We start from the raw sequence: 19,170 nt of genomic DNA on the forward strand, positions 1-19,170 counted from the left end.
AGGCCCCCGAGCGCTGGGGAACCGGCCTCCCTCCCTGGGCAGCCTCAGGCAGCCCCTTCCTCCCTGCTCACCTCACCAAGTCGCACTGAGCTCGGACTGAGCCCCGCAGCCTCAAGTCTACTTCGCAGCCCGCGCGTCACAATGGCCGTTCCATTTGATGTCATTCTTGGGTGCCCTCAGCCCTGTGAGGTGTGATGGCGTCACAGAGGGTGGCAGGGAACGGCCATTGTGACACGTGGGCTGCGAAGTAGACTTGAGGCTGCGGGGCTCAGTCCGAGCTCAGTGCGACTTGGTGAGGTGAGCAGGGAGGAAGGGGCTGCCTGAGGCTGCCCAGGGAGGGAGGCTGGTTCCCCAGCGCTCGGGGGCCGGAGCCGCCAACTCAACCTCGTCCCTCTTCTCCCATAGGTTTGCACGCAGAGGACGAGGACCATCAGCGATGGGACAGACTCTCTGCTCTTGGTTTCGCTCCATACAGGAGGCTGTCGGCTCGGAAGAGCCAGGTGAGAGCCAAGTATCCCTGCATGCGCGGCCTGCGGCCCTGCCCCTCAGCTGGCACAGCCGGCACAGAGCAGCCCCTGGGACAGCCCAGGGGGCACCTGGCCCCGCAAGGCGCTCACGGCTGTTACTCTCTCCTCTCCAGCATGCGTGCTCTGTGGCCTAGAGGATGAGGACTCGGGCATCCTTGGGAACAAACAGAGCTTTCGCAGATTCTCTTACCACGAGTTTTGTGCGGTGAGTTCCCTGGTGGCTCCTGCCACCTTCCTCCCACCAGTGATTCCCTCCTTTCTGCCCTAACTAGACCGTGCTCTTTCCTCCTGTACAGCGATTTGCCAGCGGTCTTTGTCAAAACGTGCAAGAGAACAACGAGGCACGTTTTCGTTTTGAAGACCTGACGCGCACAGTGAGGGAGGCGGAGCAGAAGGTGAGCACTGGAGCGGAACAGGGAGCTTGGTGCCAGGAGAGCTTAGCCTGGTCCCAAGAAAGCAATCCCAGCCCCTCCTCCCAGCTCCAGGAGACATTCCTGCTCTTGCAGACCAGCCCTGTTCACCAGGCAGCTCTGCAGAGTGCCACCCAGCCCTGCCCGCATCCTGCGCCCTGCCCAGAGGTGCGGGGCCCGCTGCGTAGGCCCTGAGCCTGCAGCTGATGGGGGCTGCTCTGCTCTTTCCAGCTCTGCTTCGTCTGCGGCAGTTCGGGGGCCACCATCACCTGCGCAGACCCGGACTGTGAGCGGACCTTCCACCTCCCCTGTGCCTATGAAGGCCAGTGTGTCACCCAGTACTTTGGGGAGTTCAGGTAAGAGCTGCCAGGTGTGGCCTGTGGCCTCCAACCCTGCTGTCAGCACCAGCCACAGCAGCGAGGAACGCGCTGTGAACCTCCCAGCAGCCTGACAGAGCCAGAGCCAAGGCCTGGGGCTCCTTCCCGTTCCTCTGCCCTCCTCGCAGCCCTTCTCACCTCGCCCATCCCTTCCATCTTCCCCCAGGGCCTTCTGCTGGGAGCACCGCCCGCAGCAGGCAGTGCAGGCGGCACCGGAGCCGGACACCACCTGCATCATCTGCCTGGAGCCCGTAGATGAGAGCAGGTCGTACGGCACCATGGTGTGCCCAGCCTGCCAGCACGCCTGGTTGCACCGGGCCTGCGTCCAGGTAGGAGCCCTCCCCTCGACCTGCGGCACCGCAGGCGCTCAGCAGCACCAGGCCCGGCTCACACCCACACTGCTTGTGTTTCTGCTGCAGAGAATGGCCCTGAGCTCTGGGATTCGCCTCTTCCACTGCCCCAACTGCAGAGACACGCAGACGTTCCTGCAGGAAATGCTGACTCTGGGGATCCGAATCCCAGACAGGTTGGTGTCTGGCCCTTGGCAGCCATTACCGTGGGCCTATGTGTCAGTGAGAAGCTGGAACCAGGGAGAAGGTGGCTGGGGATGGATGGATTTGAGGGTTAGTTTGAGTCCTGGGCCAGTGAGTGCTCATCACATTCCCTCCCTTTTCTAGAAGAATGCAAATACGGTGGGAAAACACCGCCTATTCCGGAGTGGCAGTATGGCACCGACGCTGCATGGCCAGCGAGTGCCTTTACCCCCAGGGCAGACTGCGGTCAGGAGAGGGGTGAGTGAGCTCAGCTGCCCTCTGGGGCTCTGCGTGGCATCGCAGCCTCACCACAGGCTGGGGGAGCACAGACTGAGCACCAGAGCTGTGCCGGGCACTCCCTGGCTCAGGGCACTTTGTGCTCACGGCCACAACCCGTTGCTTTCCACAGGCCTTGGGAGCTGCTCCTCTGCAGCTCCTGTGCTGCACGAGGCACACACCGCCTCTGTTCCCACCTGAGCGACAGCACAACCAGCTGGGAGTGCAACGCCTGTGCTGGAGAGGGCACCGGTAAGAGGCAAACAGCCGCGTGCTGCTGGGCTGGGCCAGGCCAGGCCTGGCAGCGGCTGCTCAGAGCGGCCTTGCTCAAATCCCTCCAGCCCGGGACAAACGGGAGCCAGTTCCACCCCATGGCTGGAATTCCATCCTGCTCACCTTCCTGCCTCCCCTTACAGCCTCCAGCACCAGCTCAGGTCTTGCTGGCCTCAGCACCACCAGCCAGCAGGGACTGCAGCCATCCCAGAGCTGTGTGCCACCAGAGAGCAGCAGCTCCAGCAGCTCCATCCAGGCACCATCGGGGCCAGATCACGGTTCCTGTGTGCCTGAGAGCAGCATCCAGAGCAGCACGTCCATCCAGAGCAGCACGGACCGCAGGAGAATCCCTGCACGTCAGCGCCGGGATCAAAACATCTTTAGTGAGTCCCAAGGACGACGTGGGAGAACCCACAGTGCTGCTCTGATGGCCGAGAGCAGCACAGACTCTATGAGCCAGGGGACATCTCGGTCCTCGAGGCGCTGCCCTGCACTTGTTTACAACCTGAGGTGCAGGCAGGGACAGCGGGCCCGGACAAGAAGCCGCTCTCCGTTGCGGCGCCGGGCCCCAGCATCTCCGAGCCGGCCCCAGAGACACCGAGGGAGCCGGCCGACAGCAACCCCAGGTGCTCAGAGCTGCACCCGCAGCTCCCGAACACCGGCAGCACCGGGGTCCTCCAGGGCTTCCCCAACGGCCCATAGAAGCCCATCCGGACATCCGAGGCGGGCCCGCATCCGAAGCCGCTCGCCTCTCCATCGCCGGGCTGCGGACACCGACAGCCAGCCCCGAAGACGCCGCACCAGCCGGTCCAGGCGGCGAGGGCCAGCCCAGGGGCGGAGCTACTCCCGGGTACCACGTCGGGCCCAGCACATCACCGGCCGGCCCTGCTGAAGCCGTGGGAGCAGCCATCTACCAGCTCCGTCCCAACCTCTAACCCTAAACCCCATCCCTAATCCTATCCAATGTCATCCAAACCCATCTCAATAAAACTTCATTCCCTTATGCCACTGTCACTTTGGTTCTTCTCTGCCTTTCCAGGCATCGCTGTGGTCGTCGTCCTGCACACAGATCTGGTTACTGGGGACTCTGCTTTTATGGGGTGTCTGGGACCCCCCTCTGCTGCACGCACCTCGTTGGGGTCTTCCTGCCCCTCGGTGTGCAGCAGCACCAAGGTCACTCCGGGCTGGTGTGGGTGTGACAGGCACCACGTCTAGATGCCCTTGGCCATGAGGGAATGGTGCTGCAGCTGGAGATGGAGGGGCTGCAGGGGGGAGGCGGCTCTTGCAGCCAGCGCACAGTGAGGGGCCCGGTGCTGGACGCAGCCCTGGGTTCTGGGGGTGTTTCTGACACCTGGGGGCCATCGCTGTGTTTGGGACATGTGGGCAGCCCCGGGGCTGCTGCCAGCTGTGGGGTGGGCCAGGACCTGGGATTTCCTGCATTTGGGCAGTGCCGCAGGTCTGAGGGCTGCTGCTGCTCTGGGGATGCTGCATGAATCACACATGGCTGTTCCAAAGTCAGGTGTTGTGCCTCCTGTGTGAGCAATACCAGTGCTGCCTCTGCTCCTAAATGGGATGGCCACCCTTGTCAGTGCTTTATGGGCTGGTTCAGCCCGGTTCCATGAGTAGCGGTGTGGAGGGATCCGCAGATCTGCTCATCTGTAAAAGGGGAAAAATTGCACCTTAAATAATTAAAAGAGCAGCATCTTTCTGAGGAGAAACAAACTAATTTCCTAAATATGGTATCAGAATGCAAGATAACACACTATTGTACAATACAAATAGTATTGAAGCTAATAAATCAAATATATTGTGAGAAAGTGTTTCCAGAAGCTGTAGGCCGTACCCTAGTGCTGCGGCCATGTGTGTGGGTGGGATGAGCAACATGGAGGAGAGCCGAAGGAAAAAAGGATGGTCTATTGACATTGTCAGGGGTTACATCTCCTGTCTGATTGCAGGGCTGTGTAGTTCTGGGCTGTGTAGTTCTTTTCCAGACAGGTGCCCGATACTGGAGCATCAGCTCTTTCACTCCCAGCTCACTACATGATGTTATAGTGTGGAATGCTGATAACCAAAAACGATAAAGCCATGACAACCGTTTACCTGCTCAGTCCACCTCCCTAGAGCCGCAGCCCGCTGCTCGCTTCCCGGACCCAACGTGTTGTACGCACACACCCAGCGCAGTGTGTGACATTTTGCTGCCGTGCCACTGACAGCAATGCGGGCAGCGACCAGCCGCCTCGCAGCCCCGAGCGCAGCCGCAGCCCCCTTCGCTCTCCCAACATGGAGCGTGAGCGACCTCGCCTAATTCCACCTTAACGGACCTTCCTTCCCACGCCCGCTCCGGCCCGTCGGCAGCACTTCGCCGTGCACCCAGCGCTCTCCCGCCGCTGTCCCCGCGCCATCCCCCGCCGCCCCGGCTGCCTGGCCACGTTCCGTCTCCCTCCCGCTCTCTCCGGCTGCTGCGCACCCACCACACTGGCGGTGCAGGTGCGGGGCGCGGCCTGCTCGGCGCCTCCGCCCGTCTCCCAGCAACGCTCCCGCCCGCCCGCCATGGCCCTCGCGGCTCGCCGTAGTGCGGCGGCAGCGGCGGCGCGCCCGGGCCGGCGGTGAGTGCGGGGCGCTGGGCCTCGGCGCCCGGCTTCTGTCTCAGCCCACGCGCGGCCGTGTGCCGAGTGGGGCCTGGCGCGGGGGCTGCCCCCGGCGGCGCGACATCAGCCGGGGAGGGGCGGGGAGAGGCCGCGTCTGCGTCCTTCCGGGCCGGGGCCGAGACCGGGACCGGGGCCGGCGGCTCGGTGGGAGGCTGCCCGCTTCTGGGGGCGTTTCTGGCCTCGGGGCCGTCGCTGTGTTTGGGACACGCGGGCTGCCCCGGGGCCGCCGCCGGCTGTGGGGGGTGGGCCGGGACCCGGGCTTTCCTCCTGCGTTCGGGCAGTGCCGCGGGTCTGACGGCTGCCGCTGCTCTGGGGATGCCGCCGGGCTGGTGCTGGCCTTGTCTGCCCGCCCTGGCCGCGATGGGAGGGCGGAGTGCAGCTGCCGGACAAAGCTGCATGTGCTGGCCCTCCGGCCCGCCCTGAACCGGCCCCATTTAAAACCTGACCTCCCGCGTGCTGTTTGTTCTGTGCTTCTACTAAAAAGGGGTCTGCTGGCGACTGCCCAGAGTGGGCAGCTCAGTGCCTGGCCTCAGTCAGAGCCCACGTTTGCCGGGGCTGCAAACAGCCGGGTTTGGGCCGGCTTTGTTTTTAGGCACCGAATCACCGATCTGAGCGGTGCAGAGGCTGATGTGTGTGCGCTGCTCTGACCTCTCTCTGACCTTCTGGCAGCACTGTCTGCTCTGGTGGGATCTGCACTGTGGCATGGCAGCAATGCTGCACTCTCCTGCTTGTTTAGGATGTCCAGAAGTTCCTGGAAGGTCCCTGGCTGGTCACTCAGTGTGGCACTTGCTGAGTTGCTGACTTGTGTCTGACCAACTTACTGTGTGCTCTGTGTGAGATGTGCCGCAGATTCACAGCATGGTATGATTGAGGGACCTTACAGCCCCCCAGCTTCACTCCTGCTGTGGGCTGGCTGCCCCCAGCTCAGGCTGCCCAAGGCCCCTCCATGGCTTGGGGCACCTCCAGGGATGGCACCCACAGCTCTGGGCAGCACTGCCAGCACCTCACTGCTCTCTGAGGGAAGGATTTCTTTCTAATATTTCACCTAAATCTCCCCTCTTTGAGTTTACCCCTTGTCCTTCTACTATCAGACAGTTTAAAAGTCACTCTCCCTCCTACTTGTAAGCTCCCCTCAGGCACTGGAAGGTCACAGTGAGGTGTGTCTGGAGCTTTCTCTTCTTCATGCTGCCCACCCCAGCTCCCTCAGCCTGTCTCCTTAGGAGAGGGGCTCCAGCCTGCTGAGCATCTTCATGGCCTCCTCTGGTTCTGCTCCAGCAGTCCCACATCCCTCCTTTACAGGGGCCCCCAGACCTGGATGCAGTGCCTCATCGGGCCTCATGAGGGCAAAGCAGAGGGGGACAATCCCCTCCCTGCCTGTTGCCCCCCCAGGATGCTGTTGGCCTTCCAGGCTGTGAGCTGCTGGCTCATACAGAACATTTTGTCCATCAGGATGTCCAGGTCCTTCTCTTAGGGCTGCTCTGAAGAATTATTCTCCCAGTTTGTACATGTATCTGGTAGTGCCCCAACCCAAGTACAGTACCTTGCCCTTAGACCTACTGAACTTTGTTAAGTTCACATAGGCCCAGGTCACTCTGGATGGTATCCTTTCCTTCTATTTTATCAGCTGCACCACTCAAGGTGATGTCATCCACAGACATGCTAATCCCACTGTAAATGTCATTGGTAATGATGTTGAAGTGCAGATCCTGAGATGGACCCCCTGAGATGATGCTGCCGACCAGCCACTTCCTTGCTCACCAAATAGTCCACCCTTCAAATCCATATCTTGGGAAAGATTGGGAAAATCCTGGCAAGATTTTGGGCAGTTGGACAAGTGGATCTGAGGGCAGGATTGGCAGTTAGATGGCTTTGGGCTCTTGTGTGGTGGTGTTAGTGGTAGCACGTTGACTTCTTTGGCTTACCCCTGTTGTTTACTCCAGGCGCATGAACCCACAAGAAAAGGAGAAGTCCTCAGGTGGCAGCATCCTCCCCAGCAAGTTCTGTTCTAGGTGTCTGTCTTATCTCCGCTCTGGAGCTGGTGCCTGTGAAGAATGACCTCACGGGGTGCTGGGACAGCGCTTTCAAGGAAGAACTACAGGCTGAGCACTGAGCCGGAGAAGTCCAAGGTTGCAGGTATGGGCTGAGCATGTTTTGTATGAGCAGGACTACCACGGATCAGGGTGAGCAGCCCTGATCAATCTGAGATCACCTGCCTTCCAGTTGCAATTATCTTGCTGATAAGAGGCACAGGTGGGGCTGAAACTGAATAAAATCTCTGAGCTGAGGTTGTGGGAGGGCCTCCACCAGCAGCCTCCATGGACTCTACCAGCAGCTCAGGTCACAGTGCCCTTTCTTCAGTGATGTGAGACTAGAGAGCATGGTGTTGTTTGTCTTTGTCCCAAATGACTTGGTGGCCTCTCAGGTTCTGAGATCAGTCTTTCCCTTGGAAATGGTGGTATCTGGTAAGCAGTCCATTTTCTCCTGGACTGAATCCATCACAATCGTGCTTGTAAAATCACAGTTCTGGTGTTTGAGGGCTCTTTTGCACCCAGAGCTTTGTGACACGTGGGGTAGCTTTGCAAAGTGAACATACTGTAACAGCAGTAATATTTGTGTTTGTTTATGGGGGTTTGGTTTTGCTTTTGAATTGGATCCCCACTTTCAAATTTGAAGTTACTTCATCTGGAAGTAGTACAGCTGTGCTCCTGAAGGTGTGGTCTTACCCTGGGGAACCACTGGTAGCCTCCCCTGTTGCAGAAATGCACTCTCTCCATGTTGCTGCGCTCTAGGGCTGTTAGTGAAGAGAGTGAGAAGGTAAATAACTTCTTGGAGCTCCGACTTCCCCTGTGTTGGTCTGCAAACCTTATTGCTTGTACTTGAAATTAATGTTTTGACTCTCTAAGCTTATTTTTCTCTCTCTCTCTTTTTTTTTCCACAAGGGATTGTGAACAGCAGGCTACTGAATGACTATCTGCATCGGGTCTTCTCCAGTGCTGATGGGAACCAGCCTGCAGCTGCTTACAGGTATGGGGCTTCTTACTCTCTAGATGGCAGCGATGTTGTGTCAGTCCCCTGCATGTAAAACCCCATATAAAAGGTCACGAGGCAATACTTCTGAAATAAATAGGCAAGTGTGCATTCACCTTCTCATTCCTTTCTGCTTGCAAAGAAGTGCAAAATGCACAGGTTTAAGCTAATGAAAAGTATGTCATCAGTGCCTGGTGAACTAAATGCAAGGCTGCTACTTGTACATTGAAGACCATATGCTTCTCAGGCAGTGGAATTGTTGGTACTTTTCTTGTTAGGAGTCACCAAAGGAAAAGAAACACAAAATTGCTGTACAGTGTCTGTTTCTGTCTCTTTGCTTTCACTTCTCCTTCACCTTGTAGTCCAGCAACTTGTAGCTTTGGGTGAGAAAAAGCTCCTTTGCATTTAAATCGTTTGGCAGAGGCAAGTCAGTTGGGTGCAAAGCAGGTCCAAGTGCTGCAGAGAGGCAGGTATGTAGCTGCTGCTGGGTGGGCGGTGCTTCAGAGTGGGCTGGGGTTATGTTCCCCTGGCTATACTTAGTACTGCCAGCTCAAATGTGAGCCTGTGGCTGCTAAAAATAGCTCTTGGTCTTCTGTGTGCTTGATGAGCTAAGGTTTTTGTGGGGGGAGGCAAAGTGGGTTGTGTTACTTGGTCACAAGCTCTTCTGCCAACATGCCTTGGTATATTCCATCTGCCCGGGCATTTTGGTTGTCAGTACTGCTAACTTCTTTGCCAGGTGATAAATGAAGTGCAAGCACAGAACTGACACTTTGTTGGATTGGTCTCTCTGTTTGTAGCTCCCTTCCAATCTTCTCCCTGGACTTGGTAGAAAGCCCAGTAGCAGTCAGATTGGTCTTGAAAATAGTATTTACTACATGAGAGCAACTTTTATGGTACGATATGTTGTCTTTTGGGGAGCTCGTTGTAAACCTCTCTGGCTGTCCTCTCTCTGGCTGTCTTGTGCTCTTCTGTCTCTTTCCTGCACTCCTTCATGCTAGCTGCTGATGCAGCTGCTTTGCTGAAGCCGCTCTCTCCTGCCAGTCCAAAGCTGCTTCTTTGATTCCACATCAGTGCATCTTCATGAATCCATTGCGCTTTCAGGATGTCTCTCACCACTTCTGCAAAGAAACCCTGGTCCCAAAGAAGTGGAATGGTTGTTCCACAGATGAGTGGAAAAGGGAACCGTGGTAGGAAAAGCCAGCAACTCTCACAGTAATAAAGGGAAATCATGATGGTCCCACAAACACAACACAAGCAGTGCTATTCTGTTAATCCTTGGAAAGTTTTAAAAGGAAAAGAGTATGAAATGACGAAGTTTGCTGCTATTACAAAGTGATGTATTGAAAGGGGGACAGCTCCAACTTTACACATAAGGTAACGGGGTCTGGGCTGATTTCTGCTGCACAGGAGTGATACTGGAGGGAGAGAAACTCTTCAGTAAGTTAGAAAAAAAAGCAGATAGGAAGTTAAGGGTTGGTACCAAAGGGATTCTGGAAAAAGAAAATCGTTATGCCTCAAAATGAATTTGTGGTCAACCCTTGTCTTGATTAGCATGTTGTGGTTGCACCAGCTCCAAAATGCTATCTTGGAGATGCAGAGATTTTGAGGAAGAGTAAGAGCAACAGCCACAAGACTGGAAGGTCTCCTGTACTGTAACTGAGTGAGGCAACCTTGAGATGAGAGAACTGAGGGGGACTGTGTGGAAGGTCTCTGCAGTGGTAGCATGGAGGGTGTTGGTGAGGCATTTTGCTTTAGTACAGAATGTGTGAAGAAATAATGTTTTTGGCTGCTCTCATGGAGATGTTGCTGGGAGAGCTTGACCTCTGAGCTGCCACGGCTGCTGATATGGTCTTCTTTCTGGTTTTGTAGTATGAAGTACTTGGGAAAAGAACTAAATCCTGTCCTATGATGTCAGCCTCAGCAGTGTCCCAGTCTTTGCTCATTGCCAGTACAGGCTGGCAAAATACTCCTTAGCGGGCTTAAGTCTGAAGGATCCTCTGTTAACTTCTTCATTTGTTCACACTGTACTTGGTTCTTGTTTCATTCATTGCACCAGCACGCTGGTCAGAAAATTCCTCAGATCCATGACAAGAAACCCAGATTGACAGAACTTCCTGGTTCATGTGTCAACGCCATCCTATCCTGACGTGTTTGGACTGAAACACTTTAAAACTTGAAGGCAGAGCTTTCTGAAGTGCTCCTGTGTGTGTTTATTCCCTAGAAAACACCTGACATTCCAGAACCTGCAGGAGCACCTTGACCGATTGCTAGCAGAGGAGAATGGCTCTGAAGAAAGCCAAGGTAGGAGGCACAAGATGCCTGCAATCTGTATGTGCTGTCAGACTGGGGGGGACAAGTTATGTCACACAACACAGTTCCCCGAATAAGCAGTTTTCTTCCATCCTGTGCTCTAATTTCTTTACATCCTGCCTGCTTGAGCCCATCAGGCAGCCCTCAAGCAGGTCTGCTTGTCAATGGAGGAGGCACATTTCCAGGTAGAAATGCCTGAAAAAGCAGCTTTGGAGCAGTAGTTGGATATAGTTCAATTACAGTGACGTGCAGAGCCTTTGACATGGCCATCTGTGAGGAGTGCTGTCCTCACTGGGAATCGCAGAGGCCTGTAGATGATTTCTGTCTGTGGGTCTCTGCTGTGGATGTTTGGTTAGGGGCTCAGCCTGTTGCCTCTGTTCGTGGTAGCATCCGTTTCCCTGAATGAGGCAGGATGTGGCAGGATGCATCCTGTTTCTTCTCCTACAAAGCGTTTTTCTTGCAGACCACAGTCAGCTTGCCTTCAGGTACGTGATACGTTGGCCAAACATTTGGCTCAGAGTTCGACCTTTGAACTTTGCAGAGGTAACATTTTCAGATGACGTGGAGGCTTCATTTATGATCTGACTGCTGCGTAGCTTAGGCCTAGGGTGTTGCTGTGCAAGCTTCATTTTAAATCTCATGGGTGTCTCCTTTCCTAAAGTTCTTATGGTCTTACATATGTAACACTGTGCAGAATTCAGGTGCCATTGTAGTCTGTCCAGCAACACTTCAGAGCTACCTTTAAATCCTGCACATCTTTTCCTAACAGGTTATCTGCAACTCTTTGTTTCAGATCAGTTACCAGAGGGCCGGCTTGGTCCCTCTACTGTGGTGCTGGACCACACGAGCGGCTTTGAGGGGCTCCTGCTGGTTGATGATGACTTACTTGGGGTGAGTGTGATGCTGGCTGCTGCAAGAAGTGGGCTTGTGAGACAAAAAGCACTTGGTTTGTTGGTCATGGCAGGTCCCTTACACTGGCTTTATAATATGTTATGAAACGGAATCTACTCAAAAAGCTGAGGAGTCCTGGAGGAAATGATCTCTCCTGAGAAAAAGGTCTAGCAGTACCCAAGTCTTAGCAGGCTCTGAGTGGAGCTGCAAGGGTGGGGGAGTGGCCCAATGGCTCACTGAAGAGCTTGGCTAAGCAAGAGGAGGAGATGGCAACCAACTTTCCTGTCCCTCCCTCCAGTGGCTGCCTCTTCCTTCCTTCCTTCCTTGTTATGTTGTTTAACAGTGGGGACAAGCTGAGGCCAGGCTGTGCTGCTGTACCTCTTCCTTTCTCCTTTGTCTCTATTAGTTTGATATTCTTCACTACACTTTGGTTTTGAGGCCTTATTGCCTACCTTTGTAATATCTTTTGTTTATTGTCCAGGTAATTGGCCACAGTAACTTTGGCTCTATCAGGGCCACAACGTGCGTGTACAAAGGTAAGAAGATAAGTGGGTGATGCTTTGATTAAGATCCCAGGAAGAACACATGGAGAGCTACACAACTGGCGAGCACAGGAAATCTTTAATATGTTGCAGTTCCAAGCTCCCAAATTCATCCACTGGCTTTCCAGGAAGTCAGGAGGGTGGAGAATTGTGTGGTGCCCAAGTGAAGAGTTGGGAGGGAAGTTCTGGGGATGTTGCAGATGCCCTTTGTGCACCAGGTTATTTTCTATGGGAGCTCTATCGCATTTTACTCCCGTAACAATGAGTTAAGCGGCATGGATTTACTGTGTGGCATCTCTTATTTTTCAGGGAAATGGATTTATGAGGTGCTGATCTCCTCCCAGGGACTCATGCAGATTGGCTGGTGTACTCTCAACTGCAGATTTAATCAGGAGGTAGTGTAACTCCTGCATGTGGCTGCTTGGTGTTCCTCCTCTTTGCCTGGGGGAGGCAGGCCCAAGCCAGATCTTGTCAGGCACTGGGTGGGATGTTCGGTGATGGGAAGGTTTACACTTGAGGAGGAGAGTGACAAACATCCTCAGGGGCTGCTTTGACAGTGATTTGGAAGTGTGATGTAGCAGTACTCTTTTTCTAACCCAAATGTTAGTAGGGAATGGAGACAAAGATCACAGGCCATGGGCAGACCATGTCTGCTGTCAGCTGCACGCCCTGTCTGCCAGTCTTCCCCCTTGAAGCTGCTCTTGCAATGAGAGGGATCCTTTGTGCTTATCCAAATCTGAGTCTTCTCTTTGATACTGTGATGCAGGAAGGAGTTGGAGATACGCCAGATTCCTATGCATATGATGGCAATAGGGTGCGCAAGTGGAATGTGACTACTACCAACTATGGCAAAGTGAGTACTGTCCTTCCAGGAAGGAAAAAGAAAGCAGGTGTCTCCTGCTCATTTGGTCTGTGCTTCCTGCTTCAGTCTGCTCTTGGGGAGTCTGTGTGCCAGCACTTATTTGTAGTTGAGGGGTGCTGGGCACCCTGTGTGGGTGCTTTGTTTGGCATGCCCAGCAGACTGATTTCCAGCACAGTGCTGCTGGTGGTGTCTGAAAGGCTCTGGTTCTTTGTAGCGCATCAGAGGATGATGCAGTGTTGGGATAAGCGTTGTTCTGATCCTGTGCATGTTCCTAGTGCTCAAGGGGAAAAAGAAAATCCCATCCAGAGGCTTCCAGAAGTGTCTGAAAATGCAATGTGAGCTGCTGTCAGAAGGAGCTGTCACTCCTTCATCCCTGAATTATAAGGGACTGATTGGGCTTACAGCCCTTCTGATGTGGGAACTTGCTGGGTATGTGTCTAACATATTTTTTTCTCCTTTTAATGCAGTCTTGGGCTGCTGGAGACATCGTCAGCTGTCTGATAGACCTTGAGGAAGGCACTATTGCTTTCTGCCTGTAAGCATCTTTGCCCAGTTCCCTGTTCTGTGAATGGCTGCATGTAATCTACATGTTTCCTTGTTTGCTGGGATTTTGAAGGAGAAGGCACATGCTGGGATGTCTAGTACTACAGTTGGCTGAGCCCCACTGATTGCTTTCCTGGCAAGTGTAGACATTGCCTGTCCTAGAGTTGGAGGGAAGTGTGATAAATCTGATAAATCTCCAGCCTCCATCTCCAATGGACAATGAGCAACGGCCAACCTGAGTAAGAATTGTTCCCTGGCCCTAAAATATGGCCTGAGACAAGTCAGCTGGAAGGAAAAACTGTCATATGCTGCTATTGTCTTTCAGAGAAGAGTGTTCTGAGACCGTTATCCTTCTATTTCTACCAGTGTCAAGTGGATGAGGCAAAAAATGCCACTGGCCTTTAAAGTGTCCTGGTAATCACATACCTTGTAAGGATTTGGGTTGTCCTTGGAGCTGAGCAGGGCTCTTAATATTGTGCAGACTCCAGTAACTTTCCATGCCATTATATGCAAAGGAGAATTTGGCTGTGATTCTCAGGCTACTTGCTTAGCAGTGCTGTGGTGTTTGCACATCTGTCAGGTTACGAGTGTTTAGAAGTATGAGTGACTTCAATGTCAGTGTTGGCAGGTCGCTGGTTGGGGAGTGCAGACACTTGAATTGCCTGCTTGACCACAGAACACTTTGGTCATGGCTGAAGTTTTGTGGGCTTTTCTTCTTTCAGAAACGGCATCTCTCTAGGAACTGCTTTCGATAACATCACAAGAGGTGCTGGAATGGCGTACTTCCCTGCCATCAGTCTCTCATTCAAAGAGTCTGTTGCTTTTAACTTTGGAAGCCGTCCACTTCGATATCCTTTGGCTGTGGGGAGAGGAGGTCTGAAGGGAGAAGAGCCTACCCTGAGACCGTCTACGGGGGCTGTAGAACATCTGAGTGCAGTTCACTTTCTTCTCTTAGCACTTCTGCTCAGAGCAGGATCAAGGAGAGAAGAAGCAGACATCCCTTAGTTGGATCACACCTGCAGGGCCCACAGTCACTTTTGCTGGTGCTACAAATTGCTGAAATTGAGTTTACTTTAAGCTCTGAATCAGCAGCTAACACTTCAAGCTGGGAGCTGCCTGTTCCCAGGCATTCAGATTGTAGAAAATCTTACTTTCTAGACCTGGAAACCTTTTGTGCTTTTAAGCCTCTTGGCTATGGGTCTGTTCAACTTCTCAGCCATGCAGGGCCTCTAGCATAGTAGAAGCATTGCATGCTGCCTTTCTGTGTGAAAGCTGAGACCTGCAGCAGTCCTGAACATGCCCCTTCATAGTTGCCATGGAGGCTCCTTTCTGGTCAGAAGCAGGTAGGGAAGAACTTGATACACGCAGTATTGAGGAAATCTCGTGGCTTATCACGCACTTAGAAGTACACTATGCCTTGAACTCTGACTTAAGCATTCATATTGTAAAACAGACACTTTTCTTTGTTCAGATAAAGAAGTCCTGAAAGAATCTGATTGCATTTTACCTTAACACTTGCCCACTTATCCAGTGGAAGGCTACCGCCCCTTGCAGGATCCTCCTGTTGCAGACCTCGTGAAGGCTCGCAAGCTGCTGGGCTTCCTGAAGAATGTGATCCACATTGGGATCGATGTGACGGTAGGCTGATGTTACTGGGCAGATCTGGGGGACGTCATGCCAGGGAATGTGGTTCTGCACTTTGTACACGGTTCAGAATTACTGCATTTGATTTTGCAGCCTTGAAAGAAGCATGTTTGCAGCCCATACATTCTCCTGATGTCCTGGTGCAGTGATGGGGTCACGCTCTGGCAGGTGTGCCATGAGAACTGTTTTGGTTGTACCAGTGTTCAATAGAAACCAGTTTTTTTTCCCTCTAGGGTGAGAGATGTTCTGTTTATGCCCAAAGCGCAGGGAATGCTCTCTGCTATAGAATCAATTTACTTGGAAGCCCCATTCGCCTTCTGACCTCCTCTGCAGAGATTCCCCTTTACAAGTAATGATGTGCACTCAAAAAAACAATTTTCATTTGGAAACACAGATTGTCAGGGTGCATGCATGTAACTGACACTGACACCTGGACAGAGCTGCAGCTCTCTGGAGCAATGATTGTGGCTGCTGCTCTGCCATCCTGAATTGCCACACTCAAGCTTTCCAGCCCAATTCCAGCACGTGATAGCAAGCAGTGGCTACTCCAGGCCCCTGGTACATTCAGTCATAGATGCAGGGTGGATTGGGCAGGCACCAAGCTGTATTTTTCTGGGTTTGTCACTGCAGGAGGGGAAGCTGGTGGAGAAGGATGCATCCATGTGGCAGCTGCAGGGAGAACCCACAGTGCTGATTACATTAGCCCACATCTTCAATTATTTCTCCCCTCTTATGGTGAGTTTTGTCTGCTCAATGCAATCTTCTTATGGTTATGTGCTGACAAAGGGATGTAAATTGGGCTTCAGTCTTTGCTTGGGGAGTGATTCTGCCTTGGAAGGCTGTTGACTTGCCTGTCTTCCTGCAGTGCAAGGTGTACCTGGTGGAAGATGTGCTCATGACCTTCCTGTTGAGCATCCTGGAGCGAGGAGGGGCTGTGGAGGCCCATCCCCTTATTCAGCAGCTGCTGGATCTCATGTGGCTTCTCATGGAGGTGAGTTGCTGGAATGCTGGGAGGTGCTGAGGATAGGGGCATCCACTGGAACATTCTGGTAGTGATCAACTTCTTTGCCTTCCTGGTGACAAGATGCCATTTTGTGGTAGACCAAGTGAAGCCGAATGTGCCGGTGGGGCTGCCAAAATTGTAGAAGAGACAGCTTTTGTCCCACTGGTTGGCTGTCAGTTGGACTCAACAAGGCAATTCCTTCACCATCATGTTTAACAAGAGTAGCTTGTCTTTTCCTTGTGGATTAATTCTGCCAGTGCTGAGTTGAGTCAGTTTGGAGGTTGTGGGGGTGGGTGACTCAGCCCAGCCAAATGGGACCTGGGACTTTGGCTTGTCCATTGGGTTGGTTTTACTCGCACAGAAGCTTATTCCTCTGTAGCAAAGCAGCAACCACTGCTTACACCCTCCTGTTGAGTAAGGTGAGCAAATGCTGTGGGTTAAGAATGCCTGTGTTTTCAGTGCAGAAGTAAATGCTGCATCCTTCCAAAGCTGCACTGTGGGAACTATAGCTGTTCCTGATGCCGTCCTGTTGCTGTTGTTTCTTGTTTTCTCAGGAATATGAAGTGCACGAATGCCTCAAGCAGCTGCTGATGTCTCTGCTGCGGGCCTACAGGTTCTCTCCTATAATCCCAGACCTAGGATTACAAGTGAGTTGCACTTCTGAATCTCCAGGAATCTGTGACGAGCCAGTTTCTGTTATGTCCCTTTGTCCAAAGGTCCCTAATGTTTTGAATTATCTGCAGTAATTTGATCTAGCAGTGGCAGTTCTGTCCCACTGTACCTCTTAGAGGATTGTGTACTCTTATATAGATGGAGTCAGTTTTGTTTCTCTTGTTTCCCTAGATTCACTACCTCCGGCTCACCATTGCAGTCTTGAAGCATGAGAAATCCAGGAAATATCTCCTCAGCAATGTTCTGTATCCTTTGTGCCCGCTCTGTTCTCTGTCTTCCCTACCTTCAATAATGCAGCCAAGGAGACTGAAGGATTAGCAGGTCCCAGGAGGCAGAAGCCGCCCCATTTTTGAGAGGTCATTTCTCATTTCTCAAATGCTGTCTGTTTGCCCGACACCATTCTCTGCAAAGTCCTGCTTCGAGGAGCGGGCAGCAGTGCCATGAAGGTCACATCATACTAACACACAGGGCTTTATTTCTACCTGACCAGCTTCTCTAATGTCCTTAGGCATCAGGGCAGACCACTGCTCTGACTCCTTTCAGAGCTGCCTAACTTCCATGCCAGCATTTGGGCAGCTCCTGTGCTGAGTGCAAGAGGCTTCTCTCTGGAGAAGGAGGCTCTGGATTTTGCAGAGCTCTGAGTGGTTTTGGAGAGGCATCACTTACTACAGCTCTGGAAACATACCCCATCCCTTCTCTGCTGCAGCTTCTTGTGCTTCCTTTACCTTTGCTTCAGCTTTGATGTGCTCCGTTCAGTTGTGTTCTTCTACATTAAGAGCCCACTGCGTGTGGAGGAGGCTGGTTTGCAGGAGCTCATTCCCACCACGTGGTGGCCAAACCGCTTCACCAAGGAGGTGAGTAAGGGCACATCTGCTAAGGAGACCAAAGGGCCTCTGTAGTCTGTGGGCCCTTGTTAATGCAGGGAAAACCCAGCAGGGCTGTGTGGAAGCTGTACCCCTCTGCTGCCTGTCATCTCCTGTTAGGGTGTGTGGCTCAGGACAGGGGAGGTGGCAGTTTTCCATGGCAGCAGATTTGGAAGGGAACCTCACAGAGTCGGAGAAGTTGTGGATGGGCTTGTGTGTCCTCAAAATACCTCCTGCCCTGATCTGTTACAAGGCCAAGGAGGGCCGGTTAGGTGTGCTTCTGGGTCCACACACTCATGCCTTGTTTCAATGAGTTTATTCTCCCACTTTGGCAGGATGCTGCCCCATGCTGTGTGCTCCTCCTAATCTCTGTCTGTTCCTCAACCAGGGCAAGGAGAGTAAGGAGGTAAAGGAGGAGAGTGCTGAGGAAAGGCTGAGGCGGCGGGCGTATGAAAGAGGCTGCCAGCGGCTCAAGAAGCGCATTGAAGGTCTGTGAGGAAGGAGAGAGATTGCCAAGGTTTTTGTGTGCAGCCAACCCATGAGCTGTTTCTAGATTGCCTTCCTGACCTGGCATGTAGCCGTATTCCCATTGCAAAGGCTGCACTGCAGAGGCAGGAGCCAGCCATGGCCACTGTCACCTGCTGGATGGTTACAGGTGTTGGGTTCCCACTGCCCACATATGCAGCATTCTGCCAGGTGTACTGAGCAAAGCACAACCCACCTTTAGGGGTATTGTTTATCAGCTGGGGATGGATTTACTGCTGGGTAGAAGAGAAAATTCTTCCAGTGATGGGACTAGCATTCTGCTGGACCTGGTTCTTTGTGCTGGGGTGGTGGTCTTTCTACTGATGACAGAGTACTGGTGGAGTTAGCATGGGCCGCTGCTTTCTAGTTGTTACTGTACAATAGCAAACTGCTATGTCCCTGTTTTAGTGGTAGAAGGTCTCCAGGTTCAAATTCTGAAGCTGCTGCTGAACAACAAGGACAGAGGAGGGGTAAGTACTTTGTGAATCTTTTGCTACATTATCTTTACATCCCAGGACTTGTAAGGTACAGAAATGCAGCTGTGGAGATGTTTAGTCCTCAGAAGTAGTTCTCTAACTGATCCAGTAAAGCAGGCTGAGCTACAGAAATTGAGTTTTTGGGCTCTGTTTAAAGGGGTATCGTGGAATCACAGAATCTTAGGTAGTCTCAGATGCTTTGCCAGTGTTGACTGATGTCATGAGCTTCACCTGGGCCAGCCTTGTGTTTCTGTAGAACTAGGCAGATACAGTCTGACCTCAGTGCATTCTATCCTGACAATTAATATTAATTCCAGAGAGAAAAGAAATGTCATTTATGTGAGCATGTGCCCCTATAGAGCAGGTGGAGAATGTTCAGCTGGGTAAAGCTGTGCATCCCAGTATGGGCCTCAGAAGACACAGCACTGCAAAGCAGTGGCTCACAGGATACTCATGGGTGCTCCAGCAGTGGTGGTACCTGGATCAATTGCTTTCTTCTGCTGAATGTAGCTCCCAAGCATATAGAGCTCTGTTTCTCAGCAGCTTTGGACCCCACAAAGATCCAGGCATCACTGCAGGCCCAGACCTTGTTGCAGACATTCTGGGTACCTATTGATGTAGCATAACACTGCAGATCTGACTAATATGGAAAAAAATACAGTGCCCCTCTACCTTATGTGCCCAAAGCCCAGATGTGTCCCTGAGCAAGCACAACAGAGACAGACAGTTAATACCTTTTCCTGAGAGTTCCTTTCCCTGAGAGTTCAC

At 52.8% G+C, this 19,170-nt stretch overlaps 2 protein-coding genes across 2 annotated transcripts in view; both read left to right on the forward strand.

Annotated features, from left to right (window-relative positions):
* Nucleotides 1–436: 436 nt before the first annotated feature.
* On the forward strand, nt 437–3,288 carry LOC140257909 (PHD finger protein 7-like). Its single transcript, XM_072347628.1, has 9 exons — nt 437–500; nt 641–732; nt 824–922; nt 1,169–1,293; nt 1,481–1,643; nt 1,734–1,840; nt 1,995–2,105; nt 2,257–2,375; nt 2,540–3,288. The coding sequence occupies exons 1-9, from the start codon at nt 437–439 to the stop codon at nt 3,286–3,288; spliced, it is 1,629 nt and encodes a 542-aa protein (XP_072203729.1).
* Nucleotides 3,289–4,922: 1,634 nt separating this feature from the next.
* The window catches only part of RNF123 (ring finger protein 123), a 41,168-nt gene continuing 26,920 nt past the window's right edge, over nt 4,923–19,170 (forward strand). The window contains exons 1-18 of the mRNA XM_072347855.1: nt 4,923–5,002; nt 6,985–7,177; nt 7,984–8,068; nt 10,293–10,372; nt 11,175–11,272; nt 11,754–11,808; nt 12,124–12,209; nt 12,581–12,667; nt 13,144–13,211; nt 13,942–14,067; nt 14,743–14,857; nt 15,494–15,598; nt 15,729–15,854; nt 16,421–16,513; nt 16,710–16,783; nt 17,275–17,392; nt 17,790–17,889; nt 18,335–18,396. Of these exons, the coding sequence (XP_072203956.1) occupies nt 7,096–7,177; nt 7,984–8,068; nt 10,293–10,372; nt 11,175–11,272; nt 11,754–11,808; nt 12,124–12,209; nt 12,581–12,667; nt 13,144–13,211; nt 13,942–14,067; nt 14,743–14,857; nt 15,494–15,598; nt 15,729–15,854; nt 16,421–16,513; nt 16,710–16,783; nt 17,275–17,392; nt 17,790–17,889; nt 18,335–18,396 (1,560 nt within the window). The 5' untranslated portion in view covers nt 4,923–5,002; nt 6,985–7,095. The remainder of the gene's footprint in view (nt 5,003–6,984; nt 7,178–7,983; nt 8,069–10,292; nt 10,373–11,174; nt 11,273–11,753; nt 11,809–12,123; nt 12,210–12,580; nt 12,668–13,143; nt 13,212–13,941; nt 14,068–14,742; nt 14,858–15,493; nt 15,599–15,728; nt 15,855–16,420; nt 16,514–16,709; nt 16,784–17,274; nt 17,393–17,789; nt 17,890–18,334; nt 18,397–19,170) is intronic.

This window comes from Excalfactoria chinensis, chromosome 12 (assembly GCF_039878825.1).
Source record: "Excalfactoria chinensis isolate bCotChi1 chromosome 12, bCotChi1.hap2, whole genome shotgun sequence".
In the NCBI taxonomy this organism is placed as follows: domain Eukaryota; kingdom Metazoa; phylum Chordata; class Aves; order Galliformes; family Phasianidae; genus Excalfactoria; species Excalfactoria chinensis.

Bases quoted from the DNA above. Each gene is read 5' to 3' on its own strand.
- LOC140257909 (XM_072347628.1), top strand. From the start codon at position 437: ATGGGACAGACTCTCTGCTCTTGGTTTCGCTCCATACAGGAGGCTGTC. The intron at 501-640 runs GTGAGAGCCAAG...TCTCCTCTCCAG, and splicing joins TGTCGGCTCGGAAGAGCCAG to CATGCGTGCTCTGTGGCCTA. The intron at 2,376-2,539 runs GTAAGAGGCAAA...CTCCCCTTACAG, and splicing joins CTGTGCTGGAGAGGGCACCG to CCTCCAGCACCAGCTCAGGT.